The sequence below is a fragment of the Balaenoptera physalus genome (genome assembly GCF_965194825.1).
Source record: "Balaenoptera physalus genome assembly, chromosome: 12".
Taxonomy (NCBI): Eukaryota; Metazoa; Chordata; class Mammalia; order Artiodactyla; family Balaenopteridae; genus Balaenoptera; species Balaenoptera physalus.
This window is the reverse complement of record NC_138897.1, coordinates 70,268,864-70,294,030: the sequence shown is the minus strand read 5'-3', so window position 1 is coordinate 70,294,030 and position 25,167 is coordinate 70,268,864. Positions and strand designations below refer to the sequence as shown.

Sequence of the window (25,167 nt, the reverse complement as noted above, 5' to 3'; positions counted from 1 at the left end):
AAACACTGAAAGCTATTATATTAATTAAGGAGCACCCAGTGGACGGCTCAGCGTTGCTTCTGTGGAATAGAGATAGAGAAGGAACAGCGTGACAGTGGAATGACTTTGAGGTTAACTGCAGAACTAAATGGACTTTAAAAACTGGTGAGAAAGTGATTGTAAATCAGAGAGTGTATAACAAAGACCTAGACACCAAAAAGAATCTGACTGGTGAAACCTCCAGGTCCCCGAAGATACTGATGACTGGAGTCAACTTTCAGCACATGTAATTCCAATATAAGGGGTTGGAGAGACTCTTAGAACCCACAGTAATGAGATATTAAATACGTTTAAGTAAATTACTTTCCTAGCTTGTGGAGGTGAATTATATCATTAATTTCAGGCATTTAGCATGGCATGCTGTGTGCCAGGTGTTGTGCTTACTTTGAGGTGACAGGTACTATAATGCAGCTGTGAGTGAATAACTAGATCCCCTTTTGGGTGGAGAAAAAGGATTGTGCCGCAGCGGCTTCCCGAAGAAACGACCCCAAACTTCCCCTTCAGGCATCTTCCCAGGTGCCCTTGTAGCTTTGTGAGTGTGGTGCCTGCCCTCACCCCTCTCATCCTCCTTCCCGGGAGCCAGCCCTGCACACCCACGCACACCTGCGGGCCTTTGTTCGACTGCCAGCCCTCCGTGGAGCGCCTCCCTCCACCGGTTCCTCACCTGCGGAAATCCTCCCTGTGGTGCCGGGACCTTTACCTGACCCTCCCCCTCGAGTTCAGCCTTGATTGTTTCTCCTCTGTGCCCTCTGCCCCAGGCATTTTGCTGTAGTTTAGTTTTTCCTTTTCCCTGCTGTCTCCAAGGGCTGTCACAGTGCTGGTTGAATCAGATCCTGGCTGGATTTACTTTGTCACACTGAATCTGGATTGCCTCTCCTGAGGATTTGGTTGATGTGTTACCTACTGTAGGAGACTATGCCAGGCAAGCCTTGGCCAAATGCAGAAATCAGGGCGATGCATTTTCACACCCCAGACAGGATAAATAAAGTGGTTTAGCTTTTTTAGGCCTCAGAACTGAGCTCCTGAAGCCAGAGTTTCATGCCCCTTGGCTAATAGTTCTTTTTGGGGGTCTGTTTTGCTTAGTGAAAGGTCACAACTGTATGACTTCCTCAGAATTTAAGGACTGGTGCTTGTTTTGTACTAGTCTGATCTTTTTTATTGGAATGTTCCTTAACTTTTAATTTTATATATTTATTCAAATATGAGAATTATGTTCAGGAGAATTATGTTTCAGTGATAGGTACTGGGAAAGAGGGGTGACAGACAAGCTTTCTCTGTCATGGAACTTAGATTTTAGTGGAGGAGACAGACGGAAAAGTAGAAAAATAAAATACTACAAGATTTGTGAATGCTATGAAGGAAATCAATCTAGGCTGAGAGGATCTAGTAGAAGGGTCTTACCTGAGGTGGGGAGGTCAGAGAAAGCGTGTGAAACTGCAGAAGGGAGGAGGAGCAAGGCTTGGGCGAGGAGGGGGAGAGCTTATGCAAAGTTCTGGGTTGGGAAAGACAGCAATGTGATGTGAGTGTGGCTCTGAGATGCAGATCTAGAAGATTTTGGACAGGTAATAGTCAAAGGCAGGAAATTGGGTGCCATGGAAGGGGTTTGAAGCCGGGAAGTGACCTGAGGCTGTTACTGCAATCCAGGTCAGAATGATGGTGACTGATGAGTCGTCCATCCATCCATCATAGAGACATTACGTAGACTGAGTGATGGCTGTGGTTTGAAAATAAGTTGCTGGTGGGAGGGGGGATGATGGGGAAGAGAAAGGAAGAGACAAAGATGACTTGGTATATTTGTAGTTGTCTGTTCTCTGGGTTATCTTATCGTCTTTTGAGTTTGTCTGTGGTATTCATTTCTGTCTTAGATTTTAAATTTAAACACGAAAGGTATGTCAGTGGCTTTTGATTTTTGAATGACCCTAAAGGATTCTTTTTCTGCAGATGGGTGTAATTTTTATATTAAAAATCATTTGATAAACAGAAACCTTGTGGTTTTCATCTCCATTTTATTTGAGTATAAACACTTTTAAGGTTCTGTTTATTAGGTTATAGTTAGTATTCAGGTAGGCACTACTGGTTTTTTTGTTTCTGTTTTAATAGAGGCTATTTCCAGTTTAACAACAGAGTGTTTCAGGTTTCTGAGTGGATTTAGTTTAGCTATGAAATACATTTTCCTACGGTTTAGAAAATTGAAAGTGTGTTTTGCGTAGCTTGCTTTGCTTATAAAATTTTCCAGTTCTAGCTTATGTAGCTATATGGTGGCTGGGAGAAAAATCATGAGAAGTAAAAGTTGAAAAACTGAGGCAAGTTGACCCATAGAGAAAACCCTGTTTTTTAGTCAGCAGACATTGCTCATTGCATGTGCTGGTAATATGGAACTAACGTTGACTTAGCAGTCCCTGTCATGCTCTTGAGGAGCTTCCTGGTTACTGAGACTTTATTTAAAAGGCCAAGTTCATGTCATCTGATACAGACAGTAGCTGTGGGAGGGCGGAGAAAGGATGCGCAGCCTAACCTGAGCATCCCGAGGGGACCCTCACACGTGTGCCACAGAGGCCACACCATGTGGGACTGGAGGGTACCCCAGGTAGCATGGCCATGCCTCCCCCCACGGCCCCTGTCTGAATATTTAAGGGAACTTTTGGACTTCTGTAATTAGGAGTAGGGGAGAAGGATTAACAGTGATTTTGATTAGCATAGAATTGGACACTGTGGATAAACCTTTGAGTTTCTTCTTACCAATAGTTTAAATCACCTAAGTTCAATTTAGATGGGATCCATAAACGTCATTATGCTGGGAATGGAGTCTCGCCCAGGTGAGAATTGTGTTCCCATGGCACGTAAAGTGCTGATAGCCATTTGCTTTGTGACCTTTCTCTTGTTTAAGACGCAAATTCAGAGAACTTTTTATCTAAGAATTCTGCTCTTGATCTGAACAGTTGGACTAGGTTCTAAGGTGCTAAGGTTCCTTCAGGCTAAAATATTTTAGTTCTTTCTGATAAGTGAAAGGGGGCAGTGGTGATTATCCTGGAGTCGGAGTTAAGATCACAAGGAGTAAGGTGGGACCACCAGGCATGTGCAGCTGGTCGGGAACGACAGCCAAGTGTGAGTTCTGCGGTGGTGAGGCGAAGAGGCTTGGACAGCAAACCAGGTGGCACACGGGATCTCCTTGTCTGTGGAACAGATTTAACCCAGGTTTAGGGGAAATGCTTCCCTGTGTCTTGGGCATTTTAATTTTAGCAGGAATTTCAATATATTGAGGCTTACTGTATCCCAAAGCCCAATGCTAGACTCAAGTCATATAATGGAAGTAAACCACGGCCCTAGCTTTTGAGAAGCTCAGTATACTGAACAAATGAAAATAGAATACCATGGGAGCTTAAAAGCAAGGATGGTCAACTAAAGGGTCAGGCAGGGCCTGAAAGGGAAGGTGCTCTATGAACTGGTTCTTTTTTTTTTTTTTTTTTAAACATCTTTATTGGAGTATAATTGCTTTACAATGTTGTGTTAGTTTCTGCTATATAACAGAGTTAATAAGCTATATGTATACATATATCTCCATATCCCCTCCCTCTTGTGTCTCCCTCCTTCCCTCCCTATCCCACCACTCTAGGTGGTCACAAAGCACCAAGCTGATCTCCTTGTGCTATGTGGCTGCTTCCCACTAGCTATCTATTTTACATTTGGTAGTGTATATACGTCAACGCTACTCTCTCCCTTCGTCCCAGCTTACCCTTCACCCTCCCCATGTCCTCAAGTCCATTCTGTACATCTGCATCTTTATTCCTTTTCTGCCCCTAGGTTCATTAGAACCTTTTTTTTTTTTTTAGATTCCATATATATGTGTTAGCATACGGTATTTGTTTTTCTCTTTCTGACTTCACATGAACTGGTTCTTGAAGGATGAGAACAAGTGTATGAGGTAGAAGAGGTGCTGGGAAAGGCACAGGTGTGGTTCGTGTGAGTGAGGGGCCACGAGCTAGGAAGTTAAGAATGCTGAACTGTGAAGGGCCTCTGTGCTTTGTACCTGAGTTTAGCAGTGGGAGCCCTCTAAAGTTTTTAAGAAGAGAACTGTCATGGTCAGTTTTATTTTTTAGAAACTGGTGTGGGCGGGGTGGTGAAAGTCTGGAGTGTGGGGTTAATTAAGGGCTGTTACAGGGGAAGGGATTGTGAGAAGCTGAACTGAGATCTCGTGTGTTGGGAATATAAGGTGGAAGCCGACGACAGCTGTCGCTGGGCAGTTGCCTGTAGGTGAGTGGAGAGCTGTGGCTTCAGGGATGATTGAATGGTGCCTCTGAGAGAATGGAGAGGAGGGATGGGGGGAGGGGGTCGATGGTTTTCAACAGGGAAGCCAGGCGGGGTTCAGCAATCTGATGGGTTTGTTAACGAGAAGAGGGTTGGGGGCCAAATATACAGATTTGGGTCTAAGCTTTGGTGGAATCCGCAGAATGAGCAGAGGCAGAGAAGCTGTGGATGGAGGTGCAGAGGCGGGCGCCGCCGATGGAGAGCCATTGGTGAAGGTGCTGCGAAGCCAGGGATGGAGGGAGAGTCCTCCGTGCTCAGGGCCACCTAGGGGTAAGAAGCACCGGAAGCACTTTGAGCAGACGGGTACTTAGCCAGTCTTCTTGGAATTGATTCTTTTACCATCTGTTTTGTTTTCCAACTTTTTATTGTGAAATCTTTCATACATACACAAGAGTATGTGTATACATGTATATAATAAGGAAAATCTTCCATATCCATGTTACCCCCTTTAAAAACTAGAACAGGACCTTTGAAACTCTCTCCTGCCAGAAGTTGATTGTATTGCTTCCTTAACAGGAATAAGGTGATTGTAAGCATAGAAGGCATTAAAGCTGAGGTTTAAAGAAAATGTTTTATCTGTGCTTTATAGACGCAGCTGAGAATGCTTTTAACCAAAGTAGGAGGGAGATTCATTGTCATTCGATGAGGAGTGTCTTCTCTTCCAGAGCTGGCGAGAGAGGGAGAGGGAGAAGAAGCAGCATGGGTCTGGTGTGCTTGATGGGCTTGGGAAACTGTGTGTGTGCTGGATGCTATTTACAGTCCTGATGAAGGAACAAATTGCGAAACAATTGAGAAACAATGAGTTGTTCCAGTTTTATGTTTCCTATTTCTTTGGGCAGTGGGGTCTAATATGTTAAGTATTTCTGACCTGGCATCATCATGCTTTCATCTCCGCAGTGGGACTAATGCGTAATTTGCAGGGGATTTTGATGAATACACGAGTTTGAGAAAATGGGGAGTGGAGGGCTTTGAATTTGTCAGGGGTGTGGCTGGGAGGTTGATTTCCTGTCATATTTAGGGATGTCTGTGTGTGTGCCGAATCAGGAACGGAGCCCCAGGTCACTGTAGCAGTGAAGTGGTGGAGAAAGTGTAAGCTGTCCTCCCTCTTGTCAGGTCTGCACGAGCACCCTCCCCAGCTCCGCCTCGGCTGTCTAGACCAGGCCTCAGTGAGCTCACGGTGAAGGGCTAGCTGGTCAGCACTTTAAGCTTTGTGGGCCCTGTTGTCCCCTTCGCAGCCACTCAGCTCCGCCCTCGTACTGTGGAAGCAGCCACAGACAGCCCGTGAGCGCACGGGCCCGGCTGGGTTCTATTCAGACCTTATTTGTAAAACCAGCTGGTGGGCCGGTGGCCTGCAGGCCATGGTTTGTGGACCCCTTGGCCAGACTTACAGATAGTTTTTGTATAGTGTACTGGAGCTGAGAACGGTCATTACTTTTTTAAGAGTTATATGAAAAGAAGACTATCTGACAAAGGCCATATGTAGCCAGCAAGCCTCAAATGTGTGCTGGCCAGCCCGCTCCTGGCCTTGCTTGTGGGAACCAGCCAGCCCCGCGACCTGTGGGGAAGCTGGGAAGGGAGTGTTTGAACCCTTGGGCCTCTAAGTCTTCTGATGTAGAATCAGAATGTGTAAGCCTGTCTAACGCGAAATCTTTCAGCTTTAAAGGGGGCTAGTCTTTGGCTTTTTCTGCACCCTCCCCTTGCCTGTTCTGACCCTTAGCAGAACTTGACCCCGTCAGCTTCTGTGGGACACATGAATGACACTTGGTGCTCTCATTTGCCTTCCAGTCTCTGTCACTACTAAGTTTGCAGTCTTTTGAGAGCAGAAACTTGGTTTTAATTCATTGTTTGTCCTCCAAGTTCTTAGCACATAATAAGGCCAGTGGGTACCTGGGTAAATGGATGTCATTAGTGTTAATCCCTACTGAAGCTGTACTAGTGTTCTTACGGTCTGTGGAACTGCTTTTAACTTTTAACTGTATAAACAGTAAAATAACCCTTGGAGGAGTCTGCAGTGGAACCAAGTGTGCTCTTGGTGAAGTATCTGAGATTTGTATAGTGTGACCCAAACTCTCACAGAATCTCCGTGGCCCTTGAGTTAGGATCAGGAGTGTACTTTCAGGGATGGGGGGTGAGGAGCTGATGGGGTGCTTAGTGCCGGTCAGGAACTGTTGTGGGTGTTTCACACACAGCGTTAATTCTCAGACACCTGAGAGACCCACGGGTTGTCCCTGCGGCTGACGAGCTGAGAGGCTGTGAGTGAGGACACTGCCTTGTGCAAATCCAAGTGGAAAGCATTGTACCTCCCAGGATTGCTGTGTCAGATTTACTGTCTGCCAAGACTGCAGGTAGTCCCGGATGGAGGTATAAGTGTCAGCCTTTTCTTTGTTTTGCTGTTCCTGCTCACTCTTTTTTAGATATACTGATAGTAAGCAGTTTGCCCCTTTGTTGTCGGGTTGTTAATAAGTAACAAGGCCTTTGAGGTTTTAAATCACTCTTCTAACCACCAAGGTATCCTGACTACTGTGAAGCTAGTCATTTACATTAAAAAGATGTAAGTTTTGACAAATTACAAAGACTTTTGGAGAGTAGTGTGGCAAAATGTACCGAGGGCCGTGAAAACATTCCTATTCTTTAATCCAGGAATCTAGGCTTTACAAGAAATACAGTGCAGGGAAATTAAATTCAAAAGAGTGTGTGAAGATGGTAATAGAGAGAAAGAAGAACCATTCAGAAACACAGGGATGCTTGTTTGCAGCAGGCTCACAGAATGAAGCAAGAGCAGTATAGTGGGGAAACGCAGAAAAACTGCCCCTGGCATGTGTACATGGGACTCTTTTTTTTTAAATAAATTTATTTATTTATTTATTTATTTTTGGCTGCATTGGGTCTTCGTTGCTGCGCGCAGGCTTTCTCTAGTTGCGGCAAGCGAGATTCTCATTGCGGTGGCTTCTCTTGTTGCGGAGCACAGGCTCTAGGCGCAGACTTCAGTAGTTGTGGCACACGGGCTCAGTAGTTGTGGCTCATGGGCTTATTTGCTTCGTGACATGTGAGATCTTCCTGGACCAGGGCTCGAACTCTTTTCCCCTGCATTGGCAGGCAGATTCTTAACCACTGCGCCACCAGGGAAGTCCTGTATGTGGGACTCTTAAGAAAGAAAGCCATAAAGTGGGCAGGCAGATGGGAGGGAGGGAGGAGGGAAGGAGAACTGTAGCTACCTTGGGGCAGGAACTGTGGGATTTTTTTCTCTTTTGTTTTCCTTTTTTTTGCTGAATGTTGTAACATGGTAACACTTTTTTAAAAAGAAACTTTTTTTTTTAATTAAAGTGCTTCAACTTAGGAGATCATGTTGTTATGTGAAACAACTTTTTAGGTCATTAATTGGGGGAAAAAGAGGGAATGGCCATGATCTACTGGAAGATAAAACAATTGTAGTGCGCGGTTAGGCAGGCATAGGCCCTATCCCAGCGTTCTCCCTCGGGCTGCTCCAGAACCAGCCTTGGTGATGACTCTGCAGGCGTCACCCTCTAAAGAGGTGGAGACTCTGGGTGAAGTTACTCTGGTGTAGATTCTGTGCTTCAAAAAAGTTAAGGGGAGGAAATGCTAACAGCAAAATAGGTTTTCCCAAAACTTCATGTATTCGCAACTTTCCAGAACACTTCTTAGGTGAAGAGAGACCTCTATACTTCTCTTGCAGAAGGGGCATTCCAGGTGGGGTGTTGCTGAAGAGAAGGGACAGTGCTTTTCTTTTTCCTTCTTTTTTTTTTTTTTAATTAATTAATTTATTTATTTATTTTTGGCTGTGTTGGGTCTTTGTTGCTGTGCACATGGGCTTTCTCTAGTTGCAGCGAGCGGGGGCTACTCTTCGTTGCGGTGCACAGGCTTCTCATTGCGGTGGCTTCGCGGAGCATGGGCTCTAGGCGCGCAGGCTCAGTAGTTGTGGCGCATGGACTTAGTTGCTCCACAGCACGTGGGATCTTCCTGGACCAGGGCTCGAACCTGTGTCTCCTGCATTGGCAGGCGGATTCTTAACCACTGTGCCACCAGGGAAGCCCGGGACGGTGCTTTTCTAACTGACTCTAGGTGGTTCCGGGTGTGCGAGCCAGACTCACAGGGGAGCTCCAAGAGCGGGTGGCTGGGGGTGTGATGCTTAGGTGAGAGCTCTTGCGTCTGAGCTTTTCCGTGAAAATTTTCACGTTTTCATTTTGAGGCTCAGATGATGATTCCTGTACAAGATGCAGTATGGGTTGTTTTTTTTAAAAAATTATAATGCAAGTATATACTCCCTTTCCTGGTTTTTATATTTTGAGGGGCACAGAGGCCTTTGTCATCTCCTTGGGTGCCCGGGGAAGTGTGCAGGGTGCACGCCCTAGATTAGGACCAGAAGGAAGAGTGTGTGGTGGTTGTGATGGGCCTAAGGAAGGAAGCAGCTGAACTCACAGGGGATTTAAAAATAATTTTAAAAATTCAAACCAGGTATCTGTATGTGTAAACAAAAGCTTTCTGTGAAACAGAGATATGTGGGAGGGGTGCTATGCACCTAACGTTAATGTTCAGGATATTAACTTCGATTGCATTACAAACTACAGAGGATAAAACAGTGTGACAGGACGTTCTTAATGTCTGAGAATATGGAGAGGGAAATAATTTGTTATAGAGTTAATTGGTTTATTTTAAAAGTTTGACAAACACTGGTATAGAGTAAGATTTTTCTCTTAATTTTCTCTCTCTCTGAAGGTATCCGAGCCCACCAATGGGATCTGTATCAGCACCCAGCCTGCCTACAGCAGAAGAAAATCTGGAATATGTACGAACTCTCTATGATTTTCCTGGGAATGATGCCGAAGACCTGCCCTTTAAAAAGGGTGAGATCCTGGTGATAATAGAGAAGCCAGAAGAACAGTGGTGGAGTGCCCGGAACAAGGATGGCCGGGTGGGGATGATTCCCGTCCCTTATGTGGAAAAGCTTGTGAGGTCCTCGCCACATGGAAAGCATGGGAATAGGAATTCCAACAGTTACGGGATCCCAGAACCTGCTCACGCGTATGCTCAGCCTCAGACCACGGCTCCTCTGCCTGCAGTTTCCAGCACTCCTGGGGCAGCGGTCAGCCCTTTGCCATCCACACAGAATGGACCTGTCTTTGCAAAAGCAATTCAGAAAAGAGTGCCCTGTGCTTATGACAAGACCGCCCTGGCATTAGAGGTAAAATCTATTAAGGCTGGTTCTTTGGGTCCTTTGACACTCAGTTTTCGTTTTCTTTGGCTGTGGCTTGCGGGGATCTCAGTTCCGCGACCAGGAATTGAACCCGTGCCCTAGGCAGTGGAAGCACGGAGTCCTAACCACTGAACTGCCAGGGAATTCCCTAAAAATGCAGATTTTTAGAAGAATGGTCCCATATATTTTTGTGTGTTATTTTTTTACTGATGTATAAATTTATATAAATTACGTAAGTGAGGTGGGCCCTAAATATTATTATATTAGAATATGGGATTTGGTACCACAGTTCCCAGCTCTTTGATTTATTGATAACTTATGAAAATGGTTTGTGAATCACACACTGCAATGTAAGTATCATTATAATATGAGTACGGTTTTATACTCTTCCTTAGTATCATTACATCACATGTGTGTTAGAGAAACTGAGATTAAGTTATTGCTTGTTCCGTGTGTGTTCACCCCGCGGTCACAGTAGGGCAGTGTTGGGAGGCAGCCCAGGTGCATGGCAGGAGGATGAAGTCATGGGGCCTGTTGCTTCAGAGCAGCCTGCCCTCAGGTTCAAAGGGAGCTGTGATTTTTGTGTGTTTTTTTCCACTGGTTATCCTCAGGGTTTTTTGGACCAAGAGTAATACCCAAGTGAACTACACCTGGAGGTTTGGTTCAGAGTCTGAGGTTACTTCTCCCTCTCACGTTGGCTCTAAGGAAAGAGCATCTGAGGCGGGGGCCGGGGCTGGGGAGGACCTGGTGCTTTTATACTTCGCAGTGGAAGAACAGGAAGGGAACGAGAAGAGGCTCCTTCCACAGATGGAGGCCTGGCTGAGTCGGCCTGCTGGCCTTCTCATCCCCACACAGACCTGCCCCTGCACGGTACACACCTCAGCACCCTAAAATAACTTGGGGTGTTCTGGGTTCTAAATACCTTCCAGTTTGCTTAGTGGTTTCAGGCTCTGGGAGCACTTCCACATCTCTGGTCTCCTCATGAGAGTGGGGAGCTAGGATTTAGAGTTGTGTTATGCAGCTGACGGTTGGCACACCAGGGTGAGATCCTGGGGGTCCAGGCTCCCAGTCAGAATTCCAAGCCCCGTTAAGGAAGTCAGGAAGTGAGTTCTTACCTGAGCCAGGATTTAAAGCCTCACTCCCTTTAGGACGCCTGTGTGTTGACTTCTGGCTCTAAGATGTACAGTTTAGAAACCCCTGTCTCCCATGTGTGTTCTTTGGAGTGTGCACAGGGGGTTGTAGAGGGGATCACTCAGAGCTTGGGGAGTGGATACATAGGTGGGTGCCTTAGGGAGGCCGGGGTGAGGAGAAGGAGCCTGGTTCGTGAAGCATATTTGAAGATAACCCATCTTCTCGGCTGTTAACACTGCTTTTCTAGTCTCAGGCCCCGGAGCACGGGTCTCCACACCCGAGCCTCCTCGTGACACCAGACCAGCCTTGTCAGCCTCGTGAAAGGCTGCCTTAGGTGATTAGAGTGTTAGTGGACCCAAGAAATAGACCTTTGCCAAATTCCACTTCATGGTATTTCCTGTGCTGTGTGTTTAAATGAGACTTTCAGCTATGCCATAAATAAGTATTTCTGTGAATTATGTTATCTTCTAAAACTGATGCCTGTCGGATCTTGTTAAAAACAGTCCCCTCTTGGGACTGTTGCAATTAGGTTACCAGGAAAAGTATTAAAATTAAAATAAGAAAGGTGAGACAAGTAGGACAAAATGTGCCAGTAATTGAAGCTTCGTTATTCCCCTTGAGATGGTGTTACAAAGTGAGGAAGGTTCAGGTGAACTTTACTTCCTGAGTTCACAAGGTTTTTTCATAAAACTTGAGTTTTGAAAGAACAGTCCTGCATGTGAAGAGATATTTTAAGAGAGGTCTTTGTTTAGACACTTCGCTCTCTTGCTCACCTCTTTTCAGGAAGCGAGTTGATCCTTGGGATTTGGCTTGAAAGGGGAGCCTCCCGTGCCCTTGGTGGAGCAGGGCTGGAAGGGCTCCTGGGAAGCAGGGGTGTTCTCAGGTGGTGGGGAGTGGCGAAGGCCTTTCCAAAGGTAGACCGTTGGCAGAAGAGAATGTTTGGAGCAAGGGTGCTGTGCTCATTACAAAATAACCTGCAGTCCAAGTTGTGTCCTCTGACACAGCGGCCCGCATTCGAGTCCCAGCTGTTCCTGGTGTGATCTTGGGCACGTTTCTCAAATTCTCTAAGTCTAAAAGGCACCCTGGCTCTGAGAGTTGATGTATGTTTGTTAATCATCCATTCATGCATCCAACCTGTGAGGGGTGCCTTGTAGGGTCCTCCACCAAAGAGCTTGCCACCTAATGAAAGATTAGAGGCAGAAAGCAGCAGTGTGGAAAGTGATCTGATAGCACAGAGTAGGTGGGAGCAGAGATGGAGGTAGGAGATGGGAATGTGGGTGGGTGTTGGTCCGGGAAGGCTTCCTGCAGGAGGTGACCCTTGAACTGAGTTTTGAAGGATGACTAGAAGTTAGCTGGGTGAAGTGGGAGGAGGCATTCCCGGCAGAAGGAAGAGCTTGCTGGAACAAGAGAACACCACTGTGTAGCTGCAGGTCATTGAGAATGTTGGGTGTGTTGGGCAAAAGACAAAAGCTTGGACACGAGCTGTGACCATATCAGCAGAGAGCTAAGCTGAGGAGGTGAACAATTTTCTTGTGGTCTTCACTGAGGCATGAAATCGCTGTTTTCTCACAACTGTTAGAGGTTCTGAAGTTTGCGGGTGGGCAGTTTACCTTTTTATTGATTGATTTTTAAGTAATTTAGAGCACGTGCTTGAGTCTCCCTATAATAATACAAGTCTCCCATACTCATATTCCAGTATACTTTCCTGACTAGAAAAGGGCAGAAATTTGTTAGCACCTTCAGAGTTGTACTTAGCTCTGGGCACGCACAGCCAGGAGTCTGAATGGAGCCTCATGGAGCAGTGCCCTGTGGTGTGGGCTAAGGGAACGGTGGTGAATTGGGGTAGGGGCTGCAGGTGAGGTGTGGAGGGAGTGGGGATGGGTCGATGGAGTCAAGGAGGGCAAGTGGGGTGGTCCTTAGCTCTGTCTTCCTGATGCCTTAGCTCCTACCTCAGCCTCACCATGGACACCTCCAAAAACATTCCCTTCTTCAGCAGAGGTTTCCTGAGTGCCTGGATGTGGCTACAGGAGTGGGGAGTGCAGCGGGGAGCAACACAGAGGGCCCGTCTTTGTGGAGCCTGGGACACAGTCTCATGACATGGTCTCTGCTCCCACCAGGGAGAAACCAGCCGCCTCATCCCTGTCCTGTACCTGCCTCGCTCAGTGTGGGCCCCTGCAGTTGTCCCTCTTGAGGTTTTTGTTCATTGGTTTTGGTTTTTTCGGCCTTACCCACCTGTATGCTTCTGGTCTTTTAAAATCCTGATTACTTCATGTAGCATGTTGATCACCCCCTCGGTTTCATGTTATCTGCAAATTTCATAAATGCACGATCCAGATCCTTCTCTGCAGCCTCTCCTGATCCATGTCTGATATCTAAAAAAGGACAGTGAGGTTGGTCTGGTGTGACTTGTTCCTGACTGACCCCATGCTGCCTTCCGGAGACCCCATTTCCCATTCTAAATGCTCATAAACCATCTGTCTGCTAATTGCATCCAGAATTTTGTCCAGGTTTGATCTCAGGCTCACCTTTTGTGTTTCATAGAATTTGCCATCATCCCTGTTAGAACAAAAACCAAGAGACTTAACCCTTCATAAGCCTGCGAGTGTTCTGTGATGTAATTCTCTGTGGCAGATGACCAGCAGTGGACTGGTCCTGTTTACCGGTGTGTTTGGTCAGCACTTGGATATCTGTTCTTATCAGCATGAGGCCATCCTTTCATCTGTGGTGCATGTTTTTTCTGTGAGCTCACCAGCATGCTCAAGAAACCTGCTCTTCACTCCCATTGGGGTCATCTGCGATTGTGTTGTTTACATTTCTTGGGTTGTCTACTCCCCATTTTGAAAACCCCTAGACATTGAGTTGCATCTGGTCTCAATCTTTTGAATTGACCTTCCTAAGACCTGTGGTACTACTTCCTTCACTGACTGGCCTAGAATTCCCAGATTTCTGCTTCCACCAGTTGGTTTTGCTTCATTGGTTAGAATTAAGTGTTTGCATTAGCAGTTTCTTCATCGCTGCTTCTACTTACTGAGAGGAAGTTATCTACAAAGCAAATCTAGGTTTTCTCAGTGCTGATTGTGTTCTTCTGCTCTCCAGGATCAGCTGTGAGTTCCTGTGGCTGGAACTCTATGCCCACAGTGATGTCTGGTCTGCATGTGGAGGTCTGTAAGGGTCACGCCTCCCAGCGTGAGGGGGCTGCTCTGTCTCAGCAATTCCCCTCCTCACCAAGGCTTGTCAGAGATGCCCACAAGCTCACACCCACCTTCTTAAGGACTTTCATCAGGGCTGCCGGGCTCCTTCTCCATCCTTCTGTCGTTGACATGTCACTTGTCCTTAACAGCATCCAGTTTTAGGAATTCTGTGCCTAAGGTAACATTTTTTTTCCTAGCATATCATATTCTCATTGGATTGTGAATTAGAGAATATTCTGAAAAGGGTTTTGTTCCTCTTTCTTCCTATGTAAATTGAGTGAGAGTACTGTGAAATTGGGGCCCTAGTGTGGTTCAGACAAGGCCAGTCCCAGCCTGGTCATTAAGCTAACCTCAGTTTTCCATACGTGGTAATAGCTATTGTGTAAGGAGAACCATCAGCTAGGGGCTTCACAGAGAATATTTTAGTTGATCCTCATAGCTGCCCCATTTTATGCACTTAGAACTTGAGGTTTGTTTAATTTGTTGACAGTCTCATAGTTGGTATGTGGTAGAGCTAGGACTCAGCCCACACAGTCTTTCTTTAAACAGCTTTATTGAGATAAAATTCACATATCATACAATTTACCCATTTAAAGTATACAACTCAGTGGTCTTTGTCATGTTAAATTATTCATTTTTTAAAAATTGTGATGAAATGTGCATAACAGAATTTGCCCTTTTTAAGTGTACAATTCAGTGGCATTAATTGCATTCACAGTGTTGTGCAGTCATCAGCACTGTTTCCAAAACTTTTTCCTCACCCCAAACTATAACCATTAAGCAGTAACTCCCCACCCTCCTCTCCTGAGGCCCTGGTAATCTCTAGTCTACCTTCTATCTGTATGAATTTGCCTATTCTAGATACCTCATATAGTAAATGGAATCATAAAGTATTTGTCCTTTGGATTGGGCTTATTTCACAGAGCATAATGTTTTAAGGTTCATCCATGTTATAGCGAGTATCTTCATTCTTATTATAGCTAAATAAAATTCCATTGTATGGATAGACCACATTTTGTTTATCCATTCGTTAGGTAATGGTCATTAGAGTTATTTCCACCTTTTGGTTATTGAGGATAGTGTTACGAACATTTATCTACACGTTTTTGTTTGAATACCTGTTTTCAGTTCTCTAGGGTATATGCCTAACAGTGGAATTGCTGGGTAGCTCTTTGTTTAACTTTTGAGGCCAACTAAACTGTTTCCACAGTGGCTGCACCATTTTACAATCCCACAAGCAATCCACAGTTCTCCACATCCTCATCAACACCTGTTATTTTCCTTCTTTTTAAAATTTATAGCCATCCTACTGGCTATAAAGTGGCATCTTGTGGTTTTGATTTGCACTTCTGTAATTACTAATTATGTTAAGTGTCTTTTCCTGTGCCTCTTGGCCATTTTTATACCTTCTTTAGGAAAATGTTCAAGAGCTTTGCCCATTTTTAAATTGGGTTGTTTGGTTTTTGTTGTTGAGTTTTAGGAGTTTTTCATATATTTTGGATATTAAACTCTTATCAGAGGTATGATTTTTAAATACTTTTTTCCCGTTCTGTAGGTTGTCTTTGTACTTTCTTGTCAGTGTACTTTAATGCACGTTGTTGATTTTGATGAAGTCCATCTTATCTATTTTATCTTCTGCTGCTTGTGCTTTTGATGTCATATCTGAGAATCCATTGCCAAATTCAGGGTCATGAAGATTTACCCCCATGTTTTCTTCTAAGAGTTTTATGGTTTTAGCTTTTACATTCAGGTCATGTATCCATTTTGAGTTAGTTTTTGTATATGGATTGACGTGGGCGTCCAAATTCTTTCTTTGCAAGTAGAAAATCCAGTCGTAGCAGTACCATTTGTTGGAGAAATTGTTCTTTCCCCATTGAATGGACTTGGCACCCTTTTCAAAAATCAGCTGGCCAGGGAATTCCCTGGTGGTCCAGTGGTTAGGACTTTGTGCTTCCATTGCAGGGGGCATGGATTCGATCTCTGGTCGGAGAAGTAAGATCCCACAAGCCGCAAGACATGGCAAAAAATCATAATAATCAGTTGGCCAGAGATGTATGAGTTTATTTATGAACTCTCAGTTCTATTCCATCGATCCATATGTCTGTCTGTGTGCCAAGACCACACTGTTTTGATTTCCGTAGCTTTGTGTAGTGGGTTTGAAGTCAGGAAGTATGAGTCCTCCAACTTTGTTCTTCTTTTTCAAGATTGTTTTGGCTATTTAGCATGCCTTGCAGTTCTGTATGAATTTGAGGATCAGCCTTTCCATTTCTGGGGGGGGGGGAGCTGTTAGAATTTTGATAGAAATTGTGTTGAATTTGTAGATCACTTTGGGTAGTGTTGACATCTTGAAAATATTGTCTTTCTGTCCACGAACACTGGATGTCTTTCCATTTATTTAAGTCTTCTTTAATTTCTTTTAGCAGTGTTTTGTAATTTTTGGTGTACAAGTCTATCACCTTGGTTAAATTTATTCCCAGTTACTTTATTCTTTTAGATGCTATCGTAAATGGAATTGCATTCTGTTTTTTTTTTTTTGGCTGCGCCACGCAGCTTGCAGGATCTCAGTTTCCAACAGGGATTGAATCTGGCACGACAGTGAAAGCGCTGAGTCCTAACCACTGGACCACCAGGGAGTTCCCTGGAATTACATTCTTATTTGCTCACTGCTGGTGTATAGAAACACAACTGATACTGTGTGTTGATCTTGTACCCTGCAAATTGGCTCTGTTTTATTAGCTCTAATAGCTTTCTTCTGGAATCTTTCTATATATAGGATCAGGTCATCTGTGAATGGAGATGGTTTTACTTCTTTCTTTCCATAGCCCACCTTCTCTTGCACCACGGCATGCATACCTTTAACCCCTGACTCATCCTAAAATAAAACCCCTGTGTTTTCATAGGAAGTGTTAACCAGTAAGTAGCCCTCTTGAGCCAAGTTACTACCCTGGAGGATAATGGCAGTCTTAAAGAGACTGGGTCTTCAATATTAAAAACCAGTCAATAGGGCTTCCCTCGTGACACAGTGGTTAAGAATCCACCTGCTAATGCAGGGGACACGGGTTTGAGCCCTGGTCCGGGAAGATCCCACATGCCATGGAGCAACGAAGCCTGCATGCCACAACTACTGAGCCTGCACTCTGGAGCCCATGAGCCACAACTACTGAAGCCCGTGCTCCGCAACAAGAGAAGCCACTGCAATGAGAAGGCCGTGCACCACAACGAAGAGTAGCCCCCGCTCACCGCAACTAGGGAAAGCCCACGCACAGCAACCAATACCCAACGCAGCCAAAAATAAATAAATTAAATAACTAAACAAATAAATTCATTAAAAAAAAAAAAAAAAAAGCACCAGTCAGTAGCATCCGGTTGTAGGTGAGGGTACATGAGGCCACTTGATGGCTGCTCAGGGCACATGGACACGGAGGGTTTGATTCAGGTGCAGGTGCCCAGAGCACACGGGGCGGTGTTAGAGCAGGCAAAGGGCCCAGGGAGCTCCGTGAGGGCGGGCGGGCTGTCTGCTTCTTTCTGTCTTGTGTCCTTCCAGGCCTGGCACATGGATGTTCAGCGTGCGTTAAATGAGTGAATGAATGAAAGCCACAAACGGCAGGATGAAAGCTGCCTGGTGATTGTAGCACGTGGGTTTTTGCTTTGTTTTATATCCTTTTTGGGTTATGGACGGACCCCTTTGAGAATCTGGTGAAAGCTGTGGACTCTTTCTCCAGAAAAACAACATATATTAATGTATTTACATATAGTTCTGCATATACTTTGAGGATCTTTAATATCTGAGACCCATTCCTGTCACCGAAGTTAGGACTTCTGACTCCAGTGTAACCCATTGCATTCCTGATCTTGTTTTTATGGAGCCTGACTGGGGAAGCAGAAAGCTGCTGTGGCAGCCAACGCTGGGGCCTCCAGGGCTAGGACTGCTCTTTGAATCAGGTGCCAGAAGACAGGCGGCAGAGTAATTTTCAGAGCTGTTCACACTCGGGACAGGTAGGGCTCCAGGAGACCATGGCCACATCAGGAAGTGTCCTCTTGGCATCTCCCTCTTCCTACCCCTCGTGTCAGCCTCACACAGAACGGAGCCTGCTAGTGTGTGCTCCATCTTAGAGTTGAAGCAAACCCTCCCCAGTGCGCTGGCAGTTCTTGTCATGAGGAGGACTGTCACAGGGTGACAGTAAAGGACATAAGGACGTAAGGAACGTCTTCTCCATCTGTTGATTGGGTTGGCCATACCTTCCAGGCTCACAGTGGTCCTTGAGCTGAATTGGTACCCAACCACTTCAAGATTTATCTGCCTTCCAAAGTGAATGCTGCTTTGGGCTCAGCCCTTCTACCATGAAGCCCGAGGAAGGGCACCGGACCAGCACTGAGAGCTGCCAACTGTGCTGGGCCCTGGGCCCGAGGGGCTGTGTGGTCAAGCCGTGGAAGAAGCCAGTCCACAGCCAGGTCCGTCCCATGTGTGGTGTTCTGGGGCTCGGACCCGTGGAAGGGGCCTTCAACTGAGGTAGAAAACAGCACGAGGAGTGACGGGCTGTGTTTTGACATGTGAGGGCTCCTGCAAGGCCAGAGTGTGGCATTAATGGTCAGGTGGCCATCAGAAGTCTCCCAGCCCTTCTACCTTCCTGGGCTGCACCCAGCCGGGCTCTGCTACTCAGAGTCCCTCAGGCGAAGCCCTCGTCCTCGCCCCTGTGCTCTGCAACGTGGACTCAATACTGCTTTTCTGCCACTTGCTTTTTGCACTGTTTTTATCATCTAACAGACATTTGCTGAGTGTCTGCCACGTCTAGACAGTGGGTTATTTATTGTCTGTCTCAGTGAAGAGGGTAGGAACTGCAGTCGATGTGCAGCACATCTCACTGAACTGATTAGGCAGAATTAGCAGAAGGTATCCTGTGAAGACCGTCAGAGTCAGGAGTGAGTTGGCAGGGGTGCGGGTGGGATGTTCTGGCACCTTCCTCTGCATTCTCCCGTGGTCTTCCTCGCTGCTTGGGACCCTTCACAGTGACGTATCAGACTTCGAGTCTCCAGGCCTTCCCCTCATCTCCTCTCTCTAACAGGCATCCTTCCCATCCCCTGTCGGTTTTGAGAGGACCCTTGTTACTGACAGGGTTGAAAACCCACTTCAGTACAGTGCTTCTCCATGCTGGTTCCAGTTCTCCCCGGAACCAGCCAGAGGACAGTGACAGCTGGTCGGGGGCATGATCGTGGAGTGAGGGCTGGGTCTACTCAGGAATCTCTACGCCAATAGCAGCTACTGTTTACTTCGCTGAGTGTTGTGGTTAACACTTCCATTTAGTACTTCCTTTAATTATTGCAAGAACCTTCCAAAGTCAAAAGGAAACGGAGACTTGGACAACTTGAACAGTTTGTCACAGTAATGTAGCCCTAAAAGTGGCAGAACCAGGACATCGGTCCAGCCCTGCCCCACTCCAAAGGTCATAGCGTGAGTCACCGCATGGTGCCACCCTAAGCCTGCTTTAAGCAGAGACTGCTTACCTCCCGCTGTTGTAGATCTTAGATCTTAGTTTCAGGTGTGTCCTGAGTACACAGTACAGAATCCAGCCCATCTCCAGTGGCGGCCGCCCAGAGCCCTTCCTGCTCTCAGTGGCGGCGTGTGCAGCTTTATAAGGCCGTTTATGGGAGCTGGGATTGTCCTTAAGGTGTGTTTGACTTTGGTCAGGGTTGCTTATCTTCCTTCAGTTGTGGAAGCAGAGCAGAGATCCAAGGTTTCTTAGGACCAGCTTGGCGGTGCTGAGCAGTAGCCTGGAACATGGTTTTTAACATCTTAGGCTGTGCAGTCGTGTGGTCACACTTCCAGTACATCACGTCCCTGTATCTGTCATACAGCCCATCTCTGGGGAAGACCTTGGCAGGTTTGAGAAACTGAAAGGAAGCCACTGTGATTGGGGTGAGGGTCAGAGATAGGAAGAGTCAGGGACCAGAGGAGGCAGAGCCTTGGAGACAGGAGTTTGGATGTTGCTGTTGTGCAAATAAATGGTGTTGGGGGTTCAAAGGCAGAGCAGTGACCTAATTATCTTTATGTTTTCAAAAGGTCTGTTTCTACTGTCCTTAGGCCCTTGTGCCTGTTACTTCTGTCCTCAGAACCTTGTTGCTTACTCGGCCATCTGTCTGTAGCACTTGCGGACAGCAGCCTGTCATTCTTTCTCTTTTCCCTGATTCTGCAGACTTCCCTGGAAAGTTTACAAGAGCCCTGCGACATGGAGTGCGAAATGAGTGAAACCAGCCTCCTCCTTCTGAGAGTGCTGTGTGGGGGTTGGGGACGAGGGGGAGCAGAATGGAGCCCCCATGGGGCAGAGGGGCAGCGGAGCAAGAGGGAGGTGAAGTCTCCTGCTTCAGGTGCCTCAGGGCATCAGCGAGAGGGGACTGGCCCGGGGCCATTGACCTGGGCCCCAGGAGTTCCTTGGTGGTAGGTGGGGACCAGGCTGGGGGAGAGGAGGGGTTGGGAGCTGGGCTGAATGGCGAGGGTGGCAGGGGATGGAAGGTGGCTGGGCTGGTAGAGCCAGGCAGTTGGGGGTGGGGGTGGGGCACCTGGAGGAGGGGGCATTAGCAAGAGGTCTCAGTGTGTTCCTAGCCCCCAGACTGGAGGAATAAGCTCAACCAGGATGTGGGAGAGGGCTGCTGGGGCCAGGTTTTCAGGAAGGTGAGATTTTTTTCTGGCACATTTATCAAATATCAGCTAAGGCAGGCTAAGATTACAAACTTCAGGCAAAATATATGCACTCTGGGCATCCGGAGTCCAGGTGAAGATAGAAAAGCATAGATAAAAGACAGAATTCCCAAAGTATTTTTTGTAGGATGTCAAATGAGTGGAGCAAACAAAAACTTCAGTCTTGGGGAGAAGCCGTTGATCCTGACATCTGCCAAGAGCACCCATCAGCCAAAACTGCGTATATTTGTTTCTTTTTAGTCTCAGCTATTCTGGCCTTAGTCTTTTTTTTTTTTTAAACGTCATTGTCAGAGTCTTATCTGGCTCTGAGTGCAGGCCTACCTACAGACTGCCCAGGGACCCTCAGGCCATCATCCCTTTGCACCGCAGCGTCCACCTGGGCGTTAGCTCACCTGGTCCCCCTCCCCTTTGCTCACCGCATCTTCTTTACAGGCACGCACCCACACACCCTCTTATTTGTCCTTGCCTTTTCTTTCTTGCTTTCTTTGGAAGAATTTTTAATTAATTAATTTATTTTTGGCTGCATCGGGTCTTCGTTGCTGCACGCGGGCTTTCTCTAGTTGTGGCAAGAGGGGGCTACTCTTCATTGCGGTGCGCGGGCTTCTCATTGCAGTGGCTTCTCTTGTTGCGGAGCACAGGCTCTAGGCGCACGGCTTCAGTAATTGTGGCACGCGGGCTCAGTAGTTGTGGCACGCGGGCTTAGTTGCTCTGCAGCATGTGGGATCTTCCCAGACCAGGACTGGAACCCGTGTCGCCTGCATTGGCAGGCGGATTCTTAACCACTGTGCCACCAGGGAAGTCTCATGTCCTTGCCTTTTCTTATACTTATTTCAGTACATTGATTATATTGTATTTTCCGTAAGTCATTTTGTAATGGTGTCAGTAGTTTTATATCCATGAATTTTCATTTCTTTCCTATTTCATTATTTTAAAAATAAAGACAGGCAATCATTTTCTTAGCTGAAAAGGAAATAAGGAAAGAACATGCTCTCATATGTTGGAGAGAGAGCATGCCAGTGAGGCTCCCCACATCGGTGGCCTTGTTGTGCTCCAGGCACGAGACAGCTGGTTCCTGCAGTGAAGACTTGAGGAGGCCAAGGGCCTGGGGGAGGTAGGGGTAGGAGTGGCTGCAGGGCCTGGGTTTGTAGTATCCCAGCAGCTACTGCCTGCAGAGGATTCTCTCTGCTCACCTAGGCCCCATCTTAATTTTTGTGTTAAATGAGTTTCATCTCATGTCTTAAGTTTGTGCTTAAATATTTTTTTTAATGGAATAAGATTGGACACAAGTCCTGACTGCAGATCCCCATTGACTTCAGCTCCCTTTGATCTTCAGCTTTGTGATTTCTGCACAGTCTCCACTGCAGCTCCAGGTTCCATCTGCAGTAGAACTTTCCTTGGATCCAATCTGGCAGTTGTCTTCACTAGAGATAGCAATGTGGTCATAATCAGAGTTTTCTTCTTTTATGACTTCTGTACGGTAGGAAAAGAATATACAAATTATAAAGCTAAATCTTTGGTACACTTCAAAGAATATGAATTTATTCTTAATTATCAGAAACGTTGGTGTGATATCCTAGTTATGAATAAGAAAGACATTTCTCTTTCTGCCACCTATGAATAAAAACATTGTTACTTGGAGAAAGGGAACAATACTTGAACTCTAAGCACTAATCTTAAAACAGTCTGTATTTTATTTTTTTTTATTTATTTTTTTAATAACTTTATTTATTTATTTATTTTTGGCTGTGTTGGGTCTTCGTTGCTGCACATAGGCTTTCTCTAGTTGCGGCGAGCAGGGTCTACTCTTCTCTGCGGTGCACAGGCTTCTCACTGTGGTGGCTCCTCTTGTTGCAGAGCACGGTCTGTAGAGCACAGGCTCAGTAGTTGTGGCGCACGGGCTTCGTTGTTCCACAGCATGTGGGATCTTCCCGGACCAGGGCTCGAACCCGTGTCCCCGTGCGTTGGCAGGCGGATTCTTAACCACTGTGCCACCAGGGAAGCCCAAATAGTCTGTATTTTAGAAGTCTACTAAAGACATTTTAAAACTTAACTCTTATATTAAATTAGTTTATTCTTTCCCCCAAATTTTTATTTCCTTTTAAGGCAAAACAAGAGAAAACATGTCTTTTCAGTTGTAATTTTTTTTTCCACTGAAGTAACAAGTCTTAAAATAGAATTACCAGTTGTTAACCTTCAAATTTTAATTGTTCCACCAACTTAGGTGTTAAAGTTGAGTGATGACATAAGTTTGAAAATAAATATAATAATTTAATTTATAAATACGTGTAGTTAGCTTTTTACACCTTGTTTTTCTCATATACATATCTAGTACTTGGCTACAAAAATCTGAATACTATAGTGCATTTATTTTTGTCTTGCAACTTTTCATTATATAAAATCTAATTCTTAATTACTGTACTAACTCTACAAGCCGTCTTACAGTAAAGTTGAATTTGTAGTTTTCCTAAATAAGAGGAGTTTGAGTCAGAATTTAGACTGGGAACTTAGGGACCCTCCCCCCCATTTTTTAAAATTTAAACTGAATTTATACTGTGTTCTAACCAGGGAGCCTCAGGGGATAACACTCTTTTCCGTTGTCATTTTGGCAAGTACTCCCGAGTAAGCCGGTCTCCACAAGGCTAGAGGTTCCATTTGGTAAAAGCGCTGTTGTCCATGTAAGTGTTGTGACTGCAGTAGGTTTGGGGAATTAAGCAGTTGGTGTGCTGGTTCGAGCATCCCGGTGAGCAAGTGGGGTGATGAAGTCAGCAGCGCAGGGTGTGGGGGAGACCTCAGGGCAGGGATGCGACGTTAGGGCAGAGAGTGGCTGGGGAGCCAAGGGGTTCCTCGTACAGCTGGGCTGTGCTACCTTGGCCCCCCTGCTCCAGCCTGCCTTACAGGAGGGTGGAGTGTGTGGAGGATCAAGGGTGAGCCCTGCAGCAAGAACCCTCTGAAAAGGCGGCCACACAGCCAAGTTGCTGACTCGCAGCGTCTGCTGAATCGAACTCGCCCCCGCAGCAGCTGCTGACAGTGCGTTTCCTTCTCCGTCCCCAGCTCTTCCCCAGCCTGAGCCTTCGATTTCGTGCACAAGTCAGGATGAAATCACCACCTGGACAGACTGGGTGGGCACGGGCACAGTGTTCAGTCCTCTGTTTCGCACCGGCGTCACCTAATAAGCACCGCGTCTCCCACCCCCGTGAGTCGAGTGATGTCCTGGTGCTTCCATACAAATGGCTCATCTCGTGTGGACCAGGAGCCATCTTAGAGCCTGGAGTTTGGTTTTAAGAGTGCAGTAGCCGGCCCTGTAACCTGAATGCCTGGGAACCAGGAAGGGCAAGTGTGGCTCTGCCTGGGGCCCCGGGCACCTCCGGGCCCCTTGGTCACTCCGGGCCAGCAGTCAGCTCTCTAGCCCAGCAGCTTTAGCAGAAGATGCCTTTTCCCAAATGAAATACTGCATGGAACCCCATAGATGTCAGATTAAAAGTTTTTTAATATAAAGGTGTTTTGTAAATTGAGATTTACAAGAATTAAGAAGGCAGTTGGTGGGGGGGTTGACTTTTACAATGGGCAGAAAACATTGGAAATAACGTGAATGGTAGATACTATCTTGTGTTAATCCCCCTCACCAGCTCACTTCTGAGTGTACTTTGTTGCGCGTGGTGAGCGGTGTGTTTTGCCCTTTACCTTGCAATTCTCGGGGGCCTTCCATCAGACACGTGGGACAGAAGCTTCGTTCCAAGGAAAGCACGTGAGCAGCAGCCAGGGCAGCACAGAGTAATGGGGCAGGAACGTGCTTGACTGCTTCTGATTATAACTTTTATAAAATACACGTTTACAAGATTGAAGTCCCAATCTGACATCTGTTGGAGATTAAAGCACCTCCTCAGAGCTCAGGGTCTGCAGACAATTTGAAAACCACACCCAAGTCAAAATTGCTGCCTCCCCTTGATGAGCAAAGCAGCCCCTGGCTGGTGCCTGTCCTCTGGCCATAGGTAGAATTCATACCACCCTGAAGCTGAAGGTTGGTCTGAAAAGGTTCTCGGAGCTGGGCTTCCTTCCCCCGAGACTGGCCCGCTGGGAGACGCTGCTGCGGGGGAGGCAGCGGACAGGGTGTTCTTGGCGGCGGCAGCTCCTTCCCGTGAAATAGGGTGGAGATGGCTTTGTTTCTTTTAATGCACTTTTTGTGTGAGTTGAACTGTTCTCAGAGTCAGGTGTTCATTCTGTGCTGTTGGAGTTAGTAGCCAATCTGGGGGGAAAAGGCTGCCTCAGAGCACGTTCTCACGGCTGAGCAGAAGCACCCTGGGCTCATTGGTAGCACCTCGTGTCTTTGGCACGGCCTGATTTTATTTATTTTATTTTTGTCTGCATTGGGTCTTCGTTGCTGCGCGCAGGCTTTCTCTAGTTGCGGCGAGCAGGGGCTACTTTTCATTGTGGTGCGCGGGCTTCTGGTTGTGGTGGCTTCTCTTGTTGCAGAGCACGGGCTCTAGGCACACGGGCTTCAGTAGTTGCAGTGTGCAGGCTCAGTAGTTGTGGTGCACGGGCTACAGAGCTCAGGCTCAGTAGTTGTGGCACATGGGCTTAGTTGCTCCATGGCATGT

At 46.4% G+C, this 25,167-nt stretch overlaps 1 protein-coding gene across 3 annotated transcripts in view; it reads left to right on the top strand.

Moving 5' to 3' along the window:
• The window catches only part of CRKL (CRK like proto-oncogene, adaptor protein), a 30,900-nt gene that overhangs the window by 1,777 nt on the left and 3,956 nt on the right, over nucleotides 1-25,167 (top strand). For 2 of the 3 annotated variants that reach the window (XR_014251933.1, XM_082417884.1), the window contains exon 2: nucleotides 9,079-9,544. The exons of the other annotated variant lie outside the window; for it this stretch is intronic. Coding sequence is in view for 1 of the 2 variants with exons in the window: in XM_082417884.1 (XP_082274010.1) it covers nucleotides 9,079-9,544 (466 nt within the window). In the remaining variant the exon portion in view is untranslated. The remainder of the gene's footprint in view (nucleotides 1-9,078; nucleotides 9,545-25,167) is intronic. 3 annotated transcript variants of the gene reach the window in all.